Source organism: Chrysochloris asiatica, unplaced genomic scaffold, assembly GCF_000296735.1.
Source record: "Chrysochloris asiatica unplaced genomic scaffold, ChrAsi1.0 scaffold00017, whole genome shotgun sequence".
Lineage (NCBI taxonomy): Eukaryota > Metazoa > Chordata > Mammalia > Afrosoricida > Chrysochloridae > Chrysochloris > Chrysochloris asiatica.
Window position 1 is genome coordinate 18225932 of NW_006408535.1, and position 16414 is coordinate 18242345.

The following is a 16414-nucleotide window of genomic DNA, read 5'->3' on the forward strand; positions in this document are numbered from 1 at the left end:
CTATGGGTCGGAACCGACTCAAAGGCACTTAACAACAACAACAACATAGGCTGCTGGCTTCCTATTTCATTCAGTGGGCTTTGATGCTATTAAGTGATGTCAAGTCAGTATAGTATAGGGTTTCCAAAGAGTGGCTGGTGGGTTTGAACTGCTTACCTTGTGTGGTCAGCAGTTCAAACTGACAAAGCAAACCAGTGCTTATCTGTAGTGCCACACCAAGACTCATCCTCTACAGTACGGACAAACTGACAGATGAGTGTGAGTTAGTGGGCTATAGTCTTGTAATTATTATTTATGTTGATGCTCAAATTGTCATGGCCCCAGGCAGATTTCTGGGTCCTTTTGATTATGTCTCATCATTTTTTTGAGTACTTCCCTTGCTTCTGGCACAACAAAATTTCAGGTTTGTCTTATACTCTTCCTCTCTACCTCACTCCTGGAATCAGTTCCTTCTCCAAGGAGTCCTAGTGAAAAATCTATCATAGAAGCCAAAGTTTTCACTATTGATAATATTACAGCTCCCAGGCCCTCCCAGTTGACGAAACTAGAGAATACATAATATGTACATACATGCATACACGCACACATACACCATTATTTATTTCTATCTTTTTCAAATCTGTCAAAAATGTAGTTAAAATAACTAAGTTCATATCTTTAATTCCAGTCCAGCACTACAAGGTTCATTCGAGTTTCTGCCTTTCCATATTTACAGCTCCCTTATCTAGTAATGAGAAAACTGGTTCCTTTTATATTAGCCTGTATCTGTAGGAAAGAAGTCCTGGTGTGGCGCTGTGGGCTAATGCACTGGACTGCAAAGTTGGTTTGAACCGCGAAGTTGGCGGTTCAAGCTCACCAGTTGCTCCTCCGAAACCCTATACAGAGTTGTTATGAATTTGAACTAACTCGATGGCACTAACAACAACAACACATCTGTAGGAAAAGAACTGGACTGAAAAATCAGTTTGAACCTATCAGCCGCTCGCTCCATGGGACAAAGATGAGGCTGTCTGCTCCCTAACAGATACACAGCCTTGGAAACCCTTTACAGGGCTGCTTTGAGTTGGAACTGACTTGAAGGCACTAACAATAACAGCATATATTTACTTAATTAATCAGTACCCTGCATGTCACAAATCTCCTTTCTCTGTAAAAATGGCCTTCTCACTGTATCTGGGCTCAGATTCTTTACAGTGGACCTACCCACATGTTTCTTACCTGGCTTATGCCCACAATGGGCGATCTCTGTGAAGGGTGTCAATCTCTGTGAAGGGTTTGGGCTCTTGTTAAGACTACCACTAAATGTGGACACCCTTCACACCTTCTGTGGACTTTGACATCTTATGCCAGATTACTCATCTGCCTTCCCCTCACATCAATGTTCTCCTAATCCTGCTCAGGTTCCAACATCCTGTTCTGGGTTTAAGTGGCAACAGACTGAATGGCAGTCTGGTTCACCTAATAATGTTTTTAGGAGTAAATTGAGAAAGGAAGGGGAAAGAAAAAGGAGGACTCTGATATTTATCAATATTTGTTCCAATTGTACTAAAAACTTACCGTGAATAACAACTGCTCAGAAGTGATAGACCTATATATAACCCTGTTCGTTGTAAAGAGCATATACTTTCAAAATACCATATTCTCATCACAAACCTAGCTTTTTTAAAGTAGAGGCAGTATTTAAAAGACTCCCAGAAGATTTTATCAATGAAACCTTTAATTACAATACATTTCGTATTATTTTACTTTCCAAATGAGAATAAAATCTAAAATGTACACTAAAACTACAACTCAAAAGCCATTATTGTTCAGCTAAATCTTGTATGCAAAATGGATCTTAGGGTGTTTGTTCATCTTGGGAAGATGAAATTTTAAACTCAAAAGTATTCTGAATTAACAAGTCTCTAAAGTTTAAATAATTTTAAAGGCTAAACCACACTAAATAAGTAGACTTATGACTATTCTATCTGAAACCAACAATTAGAAGATTATACTTTCTAAAACACAGCCACATCTTGTTTTAAGGAAATAGAACATACAAATATTTAGAAAAAATATACATATAAAAGGATTGACCACTGATTCCTTTAAAAAGTGATTTCTCTAAACACTATAATAAAATCCAGATTAGACACATTTTTTAAATAAAAATTTTTAAGGATAAATCAAACTACACTAGTATAATCAAAATGTACCACTTAAAGAGAAGAAGATTCATTTTGATTCTAACTATTGTATCTTCCTATAACCAACAAAAATTGAGTTTTGAATATATGACTTTAAACAATGAATAAAAAGAACATTTGAGCTATCAAGAAAAAGTTTGATGAAATGAAAATCATTTATCCTCTTGAAGAGTTGTTATGCTGTAAACTTTTAAAGAGCAAATATCTCATTTAATTACCTTATTAATTCAATTGCTGGAAAAACAATAAATCTATTCATACTTACTCCAACTGAAGATGCTAGATCCATCAGATGTGAAACTTACATTACATTTATGGTACATACCATCAGGGTCTGATATTATATCCAGAAGAGATTTATCCAGAGTAGTTTTGCTCATTATTTTTTCTTCACATTCAAAATACACATCAAGTTTTCTTGCCTGTTCCACAATAAATACTTGATTAGAATACATAAGGTAATGAGTATACTAAGGGTCTCTCTGCTTACAAGTTTATATATTCTATGATCAATTTTAAAGGCAAATGTTCATTTCCTACTAGAATTTATTTTAAACTTTCTTACTTTTTATCATACGCTTAAAATCAAGCCCACTGCCACTGAATAGATTCCAACTTATAGTAACCATACAGGACAAAGCAGAACTGCTTCTGTAGGGTTTTTGAAGCTGTAAACTACAGGAGCAGATTTATCTTTTCCCTATAGAGTGGCTAGAAGGTTTGAACCACTGGCTTTGTGGTTAGCAGTCCAATTCTTACCCAGTTGCACCACCACTTTTCTACTTAATGTAGAAAGAATAGATTGACTACTTCATTTACTAGGTCTTACAAATTCCTACAGGTCTTACTTAGTGTTTTTTTTTTTTTTAATGTTTTATTGTGAATTATGTGATAGTTTACATGGGAGAACATTAGTTTTACATTCATCCTATCATATATCATTTCATTGCCATGGTTACAGGTCTTACTTATTCTTGATGGCACTGTAGAATCAGCATTGCACTGCAAAGCACAAGGTTGGCAGTTCAAAACCACCAGATGCTCCTCTGAAACCCTAGACAGGGTCATTATGAGTCAGAACTGACTTGATGCCACTTTAACTACAACAACATTTTACAAATTCAGAATTAGATCTGCATATCACACATAAATTAGAAAAGCAAAAAACCCCAAACCCCACAAATCTTCATTATTACGCTCTTCGTTGTTAAGAGCTATGAAGCTATGACGTGGATTCAAACTCATAATGACCCATTATAGGCTTTCCAAGGAGAAGCTGGTGGGTTTGAATCACCAACGTTGCAGTTAGCAGTCCAGTGCTTATCTTACAGTGCTGCACAACTATGCAACTAGCATATAAATCACATTATGTTCCATGCAAAGTATTATAAAGTGGTCGTGTAATGTTTACTTTTTTTTAGTATACAAATCCACATTTCCTTCTACCTTAGCAGAACAGAAAGATCCATTAGTTCAGTTAGTTCCATCATGCTTTATAAAGCCTTTTTCTTCATTAATTTTTCTACATAATACTTTGAGTTTCAGATAATGGGAAAGTAGTCAAATCTATCTTTTCTTTATGACTTCTTTTGAAAATTTCTTGGCTAATTTATCCACACAAAATAAATCAAGATCCTCCAATATAAATAAAAATTATCATTATCAAGTAGCTAGTAAAATATGCTTCAGAGACTATTAAAGAGAAATGAATATGTTTTCTACTTGAAGCCATTTACAATCTAAGCAGGAGTAGAAACCATTTATGAAATAAATTAGAATATTTAGAAATAACAGCAAAAAATATATAGAGAACATAAACAAATAAAATTGTGCTAAGAACAGAATGAAATAATCAATTGTGGAGGAAGTGATGAATTTTTAGTTGAGTTTGGCACTGATTTGGGGGCATAGGTAAGTACTGAGTTCATTTCAGTTAAAAGGATCATACCGAGACACAGTCAGATTGGACGCATCTGAAAGGGAGACTAAGGAGTGGATTTTACATATGGAGCAGGAAGAATTCAGGGAAGGGTTCCTCACACCCACTCCCTGTAAGCTAGAGTTTTAAACAGATTAAACATGCAGATCCCAAAAATCAAAACAATACAAAAAACTGTATGTACTATAAGCTTCATTCTCACCCATCCTCTTCTACTGAATTTCTACCTATCCCTATAGGTATTTTCTAGGTTATGTCTTCCATTGTTGTTTTTTCTTTAATGCAAATACAAACTAGAATCTATATTCTAATATATCTCCCCTTTCTAACACAAAAGGCAATATACCATAAATACTCTTCTTACCCATGCTTTCACTGAGTAATATATTCTGGAGACTTTTTTCCATCAGTGCATAGGGAACTTCCTAATCAGTGAGCTCTTGGTAATACTATACACAAAGAAAACTTCTAGAATAGTCTTCCTTATTATAAAATCACTGGCCCTTCATATTTTTCACGCCCTGACAGAGAAACTATTTAGTTACTATTTTAAAGGTACTTTAAATAGTAAGATAGATCACAGTTCAAGTTTCAGGAATAAAAAGTATAATACAAAAAAATGGAAAAAAGAAATATACAGGCGATCCTAGGAAGGAGATCATGGTAGGGTTTCTGAGAAGCGGCTGGTGGGTTTGAACCACCGACTATCCTACAGCACCATATTAGGACTTCATAGGAAGCAACATGTCAAGTCAAAATATCATTCCTGGAGAACCAGGATAATGGTGGCAATTGTTAAGTGTCACTGAGTCAGTTCCGACTCAGTGACCCTGTGTAGGGTTTTCACGGGTTTTTAAGATCTTTGCAGGAGCAGAAAGTCTCATCTTTCTCCCTCAGAGTGGCTGGTGGGCTCCAACTATCAACCCTTTGGTTCACAGTCTAGTTTGTATCTTATGGAGCCACCGAGCTATGATGGAAGTAGAATATGTTAATGTGATTCTTAAGACAGGGAAAGGTTAATTATTTGTAGAGTGAAGGCAGGGGAAGGTGGAAGAAAGGGAGAAGGTGATAAATTAAGTTGATGTTAGATCCTTCAAAACTGGGTCCAGTCAATCTATTTTATCACTATTCATTAGGTTCAGTTTCTTCTAGTTACATCAAATAATTAACTAACATTGTGTATGCTTTTTAATCTTCTAGGGTTAGGCTCAGGTTATTCTCTAAGCATTTTTAGAATATATTCTTCCTTCATCATCGAGGTCCATCTGACTTCTCTTTTTTGCAGGTTCCCTGCCACTCTTTCTTAAACCTGCTGTTCCGTTCTGCTTCCTGCCGTATCCTTAACCTCCTCTTTGGCTGGAAGAATTTAATACTTTTTAAATCTGTATACCAATTCTTTTTGGAATCCTGGCGTGGTACTACAGGATAGACACTGGACTGCTAACTGCAAGGTTGGTGGTTCAAACCTAACAGCCACTCTTTGGAAACCCTATATGGAGTCGCTGTGAGTATGAACAGATTCTATGGTACTTAATAACAACAGCACTTTATATAGCGTTCCTTAATTGCACTGGAATTTGCTCATATGTCATTCTTCTAAAACTATAAGCTCTCTAGACTGTATCTAATTAACCATTTAACCTTTGGGAATTCAGTATCGCGCATCTGGCACATAACAAGTACTTGATAAAATGTTTGCTGGATTTCTAAGCTAAGAGCAGGAAATATTATAGATCAAGAAGTGAACATCAAGAAGTGAAAAATGTGAAGAATCAAGTTTTTGGTGATTTAATACATAAAATTAAATATGGTAAATGCGATATAGAACTATTTTATTTCACAGAAAAATTTTAAATAGCTAAGTAAGATACATACTAGAATTTTAAAAATTAACATCAGACCTGGATATACAATAAAAGTATGTTTTTAAACCAATTTATGTAGATGATTAATTTTCTTCTTCTAGATGTATTACTTTACTCAACTATGATTGCTAATAGGGAGCTTCTTTTAGAGATGAAGAAAATATTCTAAATTTTGTTGTTGTTATGTGCCATGGAGTCGGTTCTGACTCATAGCAACCCCGTATAGGGTTTCTGAGGCTGTAAATCTTTACAGGAGCAGAAAGCCTCATCTTTCTCCTGCAGAACAGCTGATAGTTTCGAACTGCTGACAGTGATATTAGCAGCCTGATTTGTAACCACTATGCTACCACAGCTCCTTATTTAGACTGTGGTAATAGAGTCCTGGAGTCCTGATATGGCACTGTGGGTTAATGCGCCAGACTGCAAAGCCATTTGAACTGCAAGGTTGGCGGTTCAAGCTCACCAGCTGCGTCTCGGAAACCCTATACAGGGTTGCTATGGGTCGGAATCGACTTGATGGCACATCACAACAACAACAGAGTCCTGGTGTGGCACTGCAGAATGAGCATTGGACAGTAACCACAAGGTCACTGATTCAAAACCACCAGCTGCTCCTTGAAAAACCTATACAGGGTTGCTATGAGTCAGAACTGACTTGATGGCACTTATCAACAACAATGGTTGTATAACTGAGCATACCAAAAATAATTAAATTAGTGGATAAATTGTACAGTGGGTGAATTTTATCACGATAAAGCTGCTAAGAAATTTAGTCAGAATTTCAACACAAGGATTGCGATGTAGCATGATCTAAGAGTAACAGGGGTGAAGTACAGATTTTTGAACCAGCAATGGAGAACTGGTGTTTGTTTAGCAGATACTGTGCGCTAGCCACCTTATGTACATGTATGGCTTTCAAATGTTTTTCAACTGATAAACCTCAGGACCCACTTTCTCAATCCAAAATCTGCAGAAATCTAAACGTAACAGATATAAGTGACCACTCAATGTTTTCATAGAGCTTTAGGATTCCAGAGAACCAGAGTTCAAGTTTAAAAGTTAACTCAGGTTATCTCATTTAATGCTCCAAATAACAGTGTGGGCTAGGAATGATTAGTCCCATTTAAAAGAGTAGAAACAGACACACAGAAACGTAAATTTATTCAAGGTTACCAGAGTAGCAGTAGTAGAGAGTTGAGATTCAAATCCAGATCAGACTCCAATGTACACCACAGAAAAAGAGTAGGGAAATAATAATTTCCTCAAGAACAATTTTATTGCTTCTTTTGCAAATGCTTTATGAAAGAAATCATAGTTGTTAATTAGTACGTATTTGTCTTCTTTTTAATACACATAATTTATGTATACGTGGTAAAGAGTCATTTAGACCAAAGATTTAATATCTACAGATACCTTTTCAATTTCTGGAAATAAAGGTATTTTCTTAAAAGAAGTATCCTTTAAAAATTTTTAAATAGATTATATAACATGAATTTAAAAGACAATATAATTTGGATGACAAGAGGACATGGATAATAGGCAAACTAACCAAATTAACAAAATAACAAGGTCAAGACAACAGATAAATTGAAATTTTTGGTAGCTTCAATGAAAATCAAGAATAATGAGCAAAAAGAATATTATAATCATAAACAAAAGGACTATGCATGGAATACAAATCATATTTAGCAAATATAAATTCTGAGATCCACAAATTTCTCAAAACTCTTTAGGAAAGATTTCTAGGAAGCATGTGATTTTTAAAAATTCTAGTTTTACTCCAAATTTTAGGGTTGCTAGCAGCCAGTAATCAAAAAAAAAGTTTGTCTCACTTTTCAGCACATGGCTTTATGACTTATATGAAATTAACAAACAACATGAGGACTTCCAAAAGTGGAGAAAAAGAACCTTTCTACTGAAATTTTTCCAGAAACCTTCTGAAGTCCCCTCATACAGGTTATATTGGGCATTTGACTGGTTATGCCATACTAGATTTGAAAAGAACAGTTAACAACCACTTTCTAAAAGTAGCTTGTCTCTTTTCTCACCCTCATAAAGCATTCTTAAGTCATCTGGGATGTATAAATAGTATACATCGTTTTTGTTTTTGAAAATCCATTACCTAGGGACATTTGCCAGATGTCCCACACAGGACACAAAGGAATTCCCTTTTCCTTCTGTTTACCATTCCTCTGCCCATTCTAGCTGCAGACGTTCACATTCTAGACTCCCTATTCACAGCTAGCTACAATTTTTATGTCTTACATTTGCTGACTGATTGAAAGCAAAATCTAGAGTGATTATTTCTTGTCCTTACCTCTTCTCCAAACCCCACAGCTATCCCCTAGCACCAGTAAGTAGTAACAGGAAAACAAGAAGGGATTACAAAGAATAATAACTCCTTTCTTCCGTAAGACTACGAATATTCTCCTCCTCTACTTCTCAAGGAATCCTGGTGTGGCACTGTGGGTTAATGCACTATACGGCAAAGTCATATGAATCACAAGGTTGGTGGTTCAAGCTCACCAATCACTCCTTGGAAACCCTATACTGGGTCGCTATGGGTTAGAACTAACTTGACAGCACATAACAACACCACCTACTTCTCAAAAGGGAGAGGGAATGATGATGCCTTCTTTTTTGCTATGTAATATTTAATCCATGTTATGGGTTAAGACAGGAACCTATCTACTACATAATAACTCAGGACAATATATCCTACGCTATAATGAACTCAAAGGAGCTCTGGTAGCGTAGTGCTTACGAATCGGGCTGCGAACCTTAAGGTTAGCGGTTTGAAACTACCAGCCACTCCACGGGAGAAAGATAAGGCTTTCTACTCCCATAAAGATTTACAGCCTCGGAAACCCTGTACAGGGTCTCTATGGGTCGGAACCGACTCAACAGCACTTAACAACAACAATAATGAACTCGGAAATAGACTTTTAGAATATAACCTATGCTTCCACTTTAGGCTTTTGTTTTCTTTCTTTCATCTTCACAAGTTTAATTCCCACCATCTTCCAGATGTGACCTGGTAAATACCTAGGAGATACGTGTCTAACATTTTAAGAAAGTGCCAAATTGTTTTCTAAAGTGAGCATGTCCTCTTACATTTCCACCAGCAGTGTCTGAGTTCTACTTCCTCCACATCCTGACAACACTTGATACGGCCAGTCTTTTTGATTCTAGGCAATTTAACAGATGTGTAATGGAATCTCATTGTGGTTTTAAGATGTATTTTACTAGTGACTAACGATGTCAAACTTGTTATCTGTAGACCTACTCCTTGCTTATACATGGTTAAGACCAGGTGGTTATTTTGAAAAGTATGGAGGATGTCTACATCAGATCACAAACTGGAGGATGACTACATCATTATGTAACTGCCAAATTACATTTTAGATTGGCCAATTATATCATTACATAACTGCCAAACCACTAGGACTCACTGTCCAGTCAAACTGACACATACTCAATATAATCAACATTACTCTTGCCTTGTATAATGCTCAGCATTTCTTTTAGCACGTAATATGATGTTAATGTGCAGCATGGTCAGAGACTAATTTTTCACACTAAGTACTAAATGCAGTGTTAGATGAGATAGTTGGTAAGTGAGGAGAAGGTGTGTGTCTTTAGTGAACTGTGTTCAAATATTTTGTCCACTTTTAAACTGGGTTTTTCAATTTATTATTTTTGTAATAAGAGTTATTTATTTTCCTGAATTTTAACCTTTATAAATCTGTTAAACTAGGTCTTGCTTAAAGACAAGGCTTCATCTTCACAAAGAAAAGCAAACTTACTGAGGTTCTGATAGTAACTAATCTCATTTAGGATGAGAATAAGTAAAGGAATGTGCTGCTTTTCCACTACAAATATATTTTCTTCTTATCCTGAAGGAAGAAACCAAGCTCATATGAACATCCACATGAGATCATTTAAAAAAGGCCAGCACAAAATCCAGCCAGAGAAATGTTCTGATTTCTGTTGTAGTTGTTAGGTGCCGTTAAGTCATTATTGACTCATAGGGATCTTATGTAAAAGAGAACAAAACACTGCCCAGTCCTGTGCCAACCTCACCATTATTGCTACGTTTGACCATTGCTGTTGCCACTATGCCAATCCATCTTGTTAGGGGGGTCTTTCTCATTTTCAGTGACACTCCACTTTACAATGTCCTTCTCCAGGGACTGGCCCCTCGTGATAATACATCTGAAGTATGAGAGACAAAGTCTTACCACCCTGGCTTCTAGGGAGCATTCAGGCTATACTTCTTCCAACACAGATTTGTTTGGCCTTTTGGCAGTCATGGTACTTTTAATATTCTCCTCCAACAGCATAACTCAAATACATCAAGTCTTCTATGGTCTTCTTTATTCACAGTCCAACTTTCACAAGTATATGAGGTTACTGAAAATACCACAGCTTGGGTCAGGCATACCTTTGTCCTCAAACTGACATCTTTGCTCTTGAACACTTTAGAGTGGTCTTGTGCAGCAGATTTGTCTAATGAAATATGTTGTTTGATTTCTTGCCTGCTGTTCCCATGAGTGTGGATGGTTGATCTGAGCAAAATGAATTCTCTGACAACTTCAATATTTTCTCCATTTATTTTGATGTTATTAAATGGTCTAGTGGTGAGAATTTTTTTTTTCTTCTTTACATTAATCCACACCCAAGGCTATGGTCTTTGATCTTTATCACTAAGTATTTTAAGTCCTCTTCACTTTCAGCAAGCAAGGTTATATCATCTGCATATCGCAGGTTGTTAATGCATCTTCCTCTAATCCTGATGCCACATTTTTCTTCATATAGCCCAGCTTCTTGGATTATTTGCTCAGCATACAGGTTGAATAAGTATGTTGAAAGAATACAACCCCGTCACACATCTTTCTTAATTTTAAACCATTCAGTGTTCTCTTCTTCTGTTCGAACAACTGCCTCTTGTTCTATATATAGGTTCCTCATGAGCACAACGAAGTGTTGTGTACTACCTACCCATTCTCTGCAATGTTATCCATAGTTTGTCATGATTCACACAATCAAAAGTCTTTGCATTGTCAATAAAGCACAGGTAAACATCTTTCTGGTATTCTCTGCTTTCACAGCTCTGATGTCAGCAATTATATCCCTTGTTCCACGTCCTTGTTTGAATCCAGATTGAACAACTGGCAGTTTCCTTTATATGTACTGTTACAACCATTTTTGAATTAGCAAAAATTTACTTGCATGTAATCCTAATGATATAGTCTGATGATTTCCACATACCGTTGGGTCACCTCTTTTTGGAATGGGCAACAAACATGAATCTCTTCCAATCAGTTAGCGAGGTAGTTGTCTTCCAAATTTTTTTTGCATAGATGAGTGTCTCCAGTGCCACATCAGTTTGTTGAAATATTTCAATTTATATTCCATTAATTCCAAGAACCTCGTTCTTTGTCAATGTCTTCAATGCATCATGGACTTCTTCCTTCAGACATTGGTTCTTGATCATATGCTATCTTTAAAATGGTTGAACAATGACAATTTCTCTGTGTGTTCCTTCCATCTTCTTTTGATGCTTTCTGCATCATTCAATATTTTGCCCATGTTGTTAAGTGCCATCAAGTTAGTTCTGACCCATAGAGACCCTGTATAAGGTTTCTGAGGAGGAGATGGTGAGCTTGAACTATCAACCATGCAGTTCAAACCTACCCTGCAGTCCAGAGCATTAACCCACAGTGCCACACTAGGACTCCACTTTGCCCAATCCATCAATATTGCTATTCATGACTTGAATTTGTTCTTCAGTTACCTCTGCTTCAGAAATGCTGAGAGTGTTCTTCCCTTTTGGGTTTCTAACTCCAGACCTCTGCACAATTCATTATAATATTTGACTCTGGCTCCTTGAGCTGCCCTTTGAAATGTCCTATTCTGCTCTTTTATCTCCTTGTTTCTTCCATTTGCTTTAGCATCTCTACATTGGAGAGCAAGTTTCAGAGTCTCTTCTGGTATCAATTCTGGTCTTTTCCTTCTTTCCTATCTTTTTAATGACCTTTTGATTTCTTTCTATATATTCTTGATGTCATCCTACAACTCTTCAGCATTCTGGTCAGTACTGTCTAATGCACCAAGTCTGTTCTTGAGATATCTCTAAATTTAGGTGGGATATGTTCAAAGGTTATATTTTGACTCTCATAGACTTGATTTAATTTTCTTCAGCTTCAGTCTGAATTTGCATATGAGCAATTGATAAGTCTTTTGCACAGTTTGGTTCTGGCCTTGTTTAGTCTGATGATATGGAGCTTTTATGCCATCTTTTCCCACAGATGTAGTAGTCAATTTGATTTCTGTGTATTCCATCTGGTGAAGTCCATGTGCCATTCATGTTGTTTAAAAACAGGCATTTGCAATGAAGAAATCATTGGTCCTGCAAAATTCTATAATCATTTCTATTCAAGCATCATTTCTATCACCAACATCCTATTTTCTATTCAAGCATCATTTCTATCACCAACATCCTATTTTCCAACAACTGATCCTCTTCATTTGCAACCTTTGCATTCCAATCACCAGTAATTATCAATACATCTGGATTGCATGTTTGATCAATTTCAGACTGAACAAGTTAGCAGTATTCTTCACTTTCATCATCACTAAGCTTTAGTGGTTAGTGCATAAATTTGACTAATAGTTGCATTAACTGGTCTTTCCTATAGGCGTATGGATATTGTCTTATCATAGACAGCGCTGTATTTCTAGACAGATCCTGAAATGTTCTTTTTGATGATGAAATGGACACCTTTCCACTTTTTCATTCCTGGCACAGTAAACCATGTGGTTGACAGATTCAAATTGAACAATACTAGTCCATTTCTGCTCACTAATGCCTAGGATATCAGTGTTTATGTGTTGCATTTCATTTTTGACAACTTTCAATTTTCCTAGATTCATACTTTGTAGTCCACATGTTCCGATTAATAGAGGCTTACAGCTGTTTCTCATTTTGAGTTGTGCCCTATCAGCAAATGAAGGTTTGAAAAGCTTTACTCCATTCATCTCATCACGGTCAACCCTACTTTGAAAAGATAGCTCTTCCCAGTCATATTTTGAGTCCCTTCCAACCCAAGAGGTTCATTTTCTGAAACTATATGTGACAATATTCTAGTGTTCTTCACCATGTTTCAATATTCAATATTCTGGTGCTATCTGACAGTGTTCCACTGATATTTCTACGTTTTAACTGATTAAATATTCAGAAGTAGTCTGTCTCTCCTTCTTCCTTCTGGAAGTTCATCTAAAACCTGTCCACCATAGGTGACCATGCTGGTATTTAAAATACCAGTGGCATAGCTTCCAGAATCACAGGAAATCGCAAGCCACCACAGTCCAGCAAATGGACAGACAAGTGGTTCTTCTCATTTCTAGTACAGTAAAAGACTCTTTTTCTAATGTGATGAGGAGGAATAGTTGGCCAGTTAATTAAAGAACCATAAAAAAGGTATTACGTGTATTTACATTGTAAGCAATGTGTTTTCACTTAAAGTCCATAAATGTACAACTGTTTGTCAAACACTGACTGATGTAAGTCCAAGATTTCCCTTGAATATAGAGATTCACTCACTGAATTTTTTTCTCTTTCCTGTTATATGGATCTTCTTTCTATAAGGAATCAACTATGTCCTCCAATTTCAGTTTCTTAGAAATGTGAAAAAAAAAAAAAAAATCGTATACACATTTACCAAGCAATTTGAGTATTTTTTTCACCAATTTTCAAAGTTTTAAAGTCAAGTTTTTTTTTAACCCACAACTAATTAAGGCAATTTTAAAGTCATCTATCAAACAACAATAGTGAGGTTGGCCCAGGATCGGGCAGTGTTTCATTCTGTTGTGCATAGGGTCGCTATGAGTTGGTACCAACTCAATGGCACCTAATAACAACAATCTTCAAAACACATTTCCATCAAGTCTTTACAAGACACGCATCTTAGTTTTATGAAAAGAGTGTTCTTTTTATACTCGTACAATTGACATGTTTGTGTTGTTGTTAAGTGCTGTCAAGTCGGTTCTGGTTCCAACTCATAGCGACCCTGTATAGGGTTTCCAAGGAGTGGCTGGTGGGTTTGAACTGCCAACCTTGTGACTCAAACTGACCTTGAGGGCCAGCACATTATCCTGCAGCATCACACCATATATTGGAAATATATACACCTAGTAAAACAATTAACTAGCGAGATCAGAAAAGGGCACAGACATAACAAGGAAGTAACTAGCTTAAGCTGCAAGCATGTCAATAAGGCAGCCATTGTTAAGTGCCACTGAGTCAGTTGTGACTCTCAGGACCCTACTGTATAAGGTTTCTGAGGAGCAGTTAGTAGGTCTGAACCACCAATATTGTGGTTAGCAGTCTGGTGCTTACAATACAGTGCCACACCAGGACCATTAACTACTATATTTTAGAGAAAGAATGGAGTATATCAGTTAATTTAGTGTGCTGGCAAAGTGGAGATGATTTAAGAGAGTTTCTACTTTATTCTGAAAGTTTATCTTCTTCTAAAAAGAACAATGTAGTTGAACCAAAGCAGCCCACAGAGGAGAAGCTAGTGAGGGCTAAGTCTCATTCACACTGTTGCCCGAAGACAGTATATGTTTGCTTGATCTTGTGATATCTTTAGATCTAATTCAACCCTCTCAATTTTTTCTACAAGAAGCTAAATAAAAACAGAGGTCTAGTAGCAATCAAACCACAATCTAAAGAAGTTTATTAAGAGATAGGGTTTGACCCGTTACATCCAGATGAGTTCTCAAATGTTAAGAACTCTTCCTTTTAGGTCTAAAAGCAATATGGAAAAGAGTACATGATGGCATCTCTCTCATCTACTAGACTAAGGGTGGGGAACCTTTTCTGCTAAGAGTCATTTGGATATTTATAACATATTCATGGGCCACACAAAATTATCAACTTAAATTAGCTTGCTATAATGTGATGGCTGGAACTGCAATTTTCAATTCACAGGCCTCATACAGCCCACAAGCCCAATGTTCCCCATCCCTGTACTTTGGTGTTGTTTGCTAAGGGCCATCAAGTCAGTTTTGACTTACAGCGACTCTGTATAGGCTTTCCAAGGAGCGGCTGTTAAGTTTGAACTGTTAATCTTGTGGTTCAAACCATCCTTATGGTCCAGTGCTTATCTTACAACACAGCCACCCTAGGACTCCATCCTAGGCATTAATAAGCTGAAATAAGACTGATGTTGGCCATTTTGAATCTGACAATCATAGGGTTTATTATAAGTTGAAGACAAAGAGCATCGCAGAAACAGTATTTCAAGAACTATCTTGAAGTAAAATGCGGTCTGTGATTGGATAATATGCAAGCCTACAAGGAAGACTAGTTAATGTGTCTATTAAACATGACTATACACAGGGAATCTTTCAATAAAAAAAGTCGAGGCTTGAATTTTTTCTTCAGCTCCCCCAGCTTGAGAAATGTTGACCGTGTTTTTCCTTTTTGGTTTTCTCATTACAGATCTTTGCACATTCTGTTGTAATATTTGGCTTTATCTTCTCGAGCTGATCTTTGAAGTTTTCTGTTCAGCTCTTGGACCTCCTCATTTCTTCCATTTGCTTTAGCAACTCTACACTGGAGAGCAAGTTTCAGCATCTCTTCTGACATCCATTTTGACCTTTCCCTTCTTTCTTGTCTTCTTAATGACTTTTTGCTTCTCTTCATGGATGATGTTCTTGAATTCATCCCACAACTCCTCTGGTCTTCAGAGTTTAGTGTTTGATGTATTAAATCAGTTCTTTAGATGATCTCTAAATTCAGGTGGGATATATTCAAGGTCATATTTTGTCTCTTGTGGACTTGTTTTCATTTTCTTCAGCTTCAGTTTGAATTTGCATAGTCTGTCCCTGGCCTTGTTTTCACTGATGATATGGAGCTTTTCCATCGTCTTTCCACAGATGTAGTCAATTTGATTTCTATGTATTCCATCTGGTGAGGTCCATTTATATTGTTGTCTCTTATACTGTATAAGAAGGTATATGAAATGAACAAATTATTGATTACTGAAAGATGCAGAAAGCATCAAGAGAAGATGGAAGGAATATACAGAGTCACTGTACCAAAAGGATATGGTTAATGTTCAACCGTTTCAAGAGGTATCATATGATCAAGAGCCAATGATACTGAAGGAAGAAGTCCAAGGTGTGTTGAAGGAATTGGCAAAGAACAAGGCACCAGGAATTGACGGAATAAAAACTTTCTTTCAAGAAAGTGAGGCGGCACAGGAGGCACACACACACTAATCTCTGATAAGAAATTTGGAAGACAATGATCTGGCTGACTGATTGGAAGAGATCCATACTTGTGCCCATTCCAAAGAGAGGTGACCCAACGGAATGTGGAAATCATTGGACAATCTCTTTGATATCCCATG

General features: G+C 36.6%; 1 protein-coding gene across 1 annotated transcript in view; it reads right to left on the bottom strand.

Moving 5' to 3' along the window:
* SCFD1 (sec1 family domain containing 1) overlaps nt 1–16414 on the bottom strand; it is a 150934-nt gene that overhangs the window by 54321 nt on the left and 80199 nt on the right. Inside the window, exon 13 of the mRNA XM_006835505.1 lies at nt 2512–2608. Coding sequence (XP_006835568.1) covers nt 2512–2608 — 97 coding nt within the window. The remainder of the gene's footprint in view (nt 1–2511; nt 2609–16414) is intronic.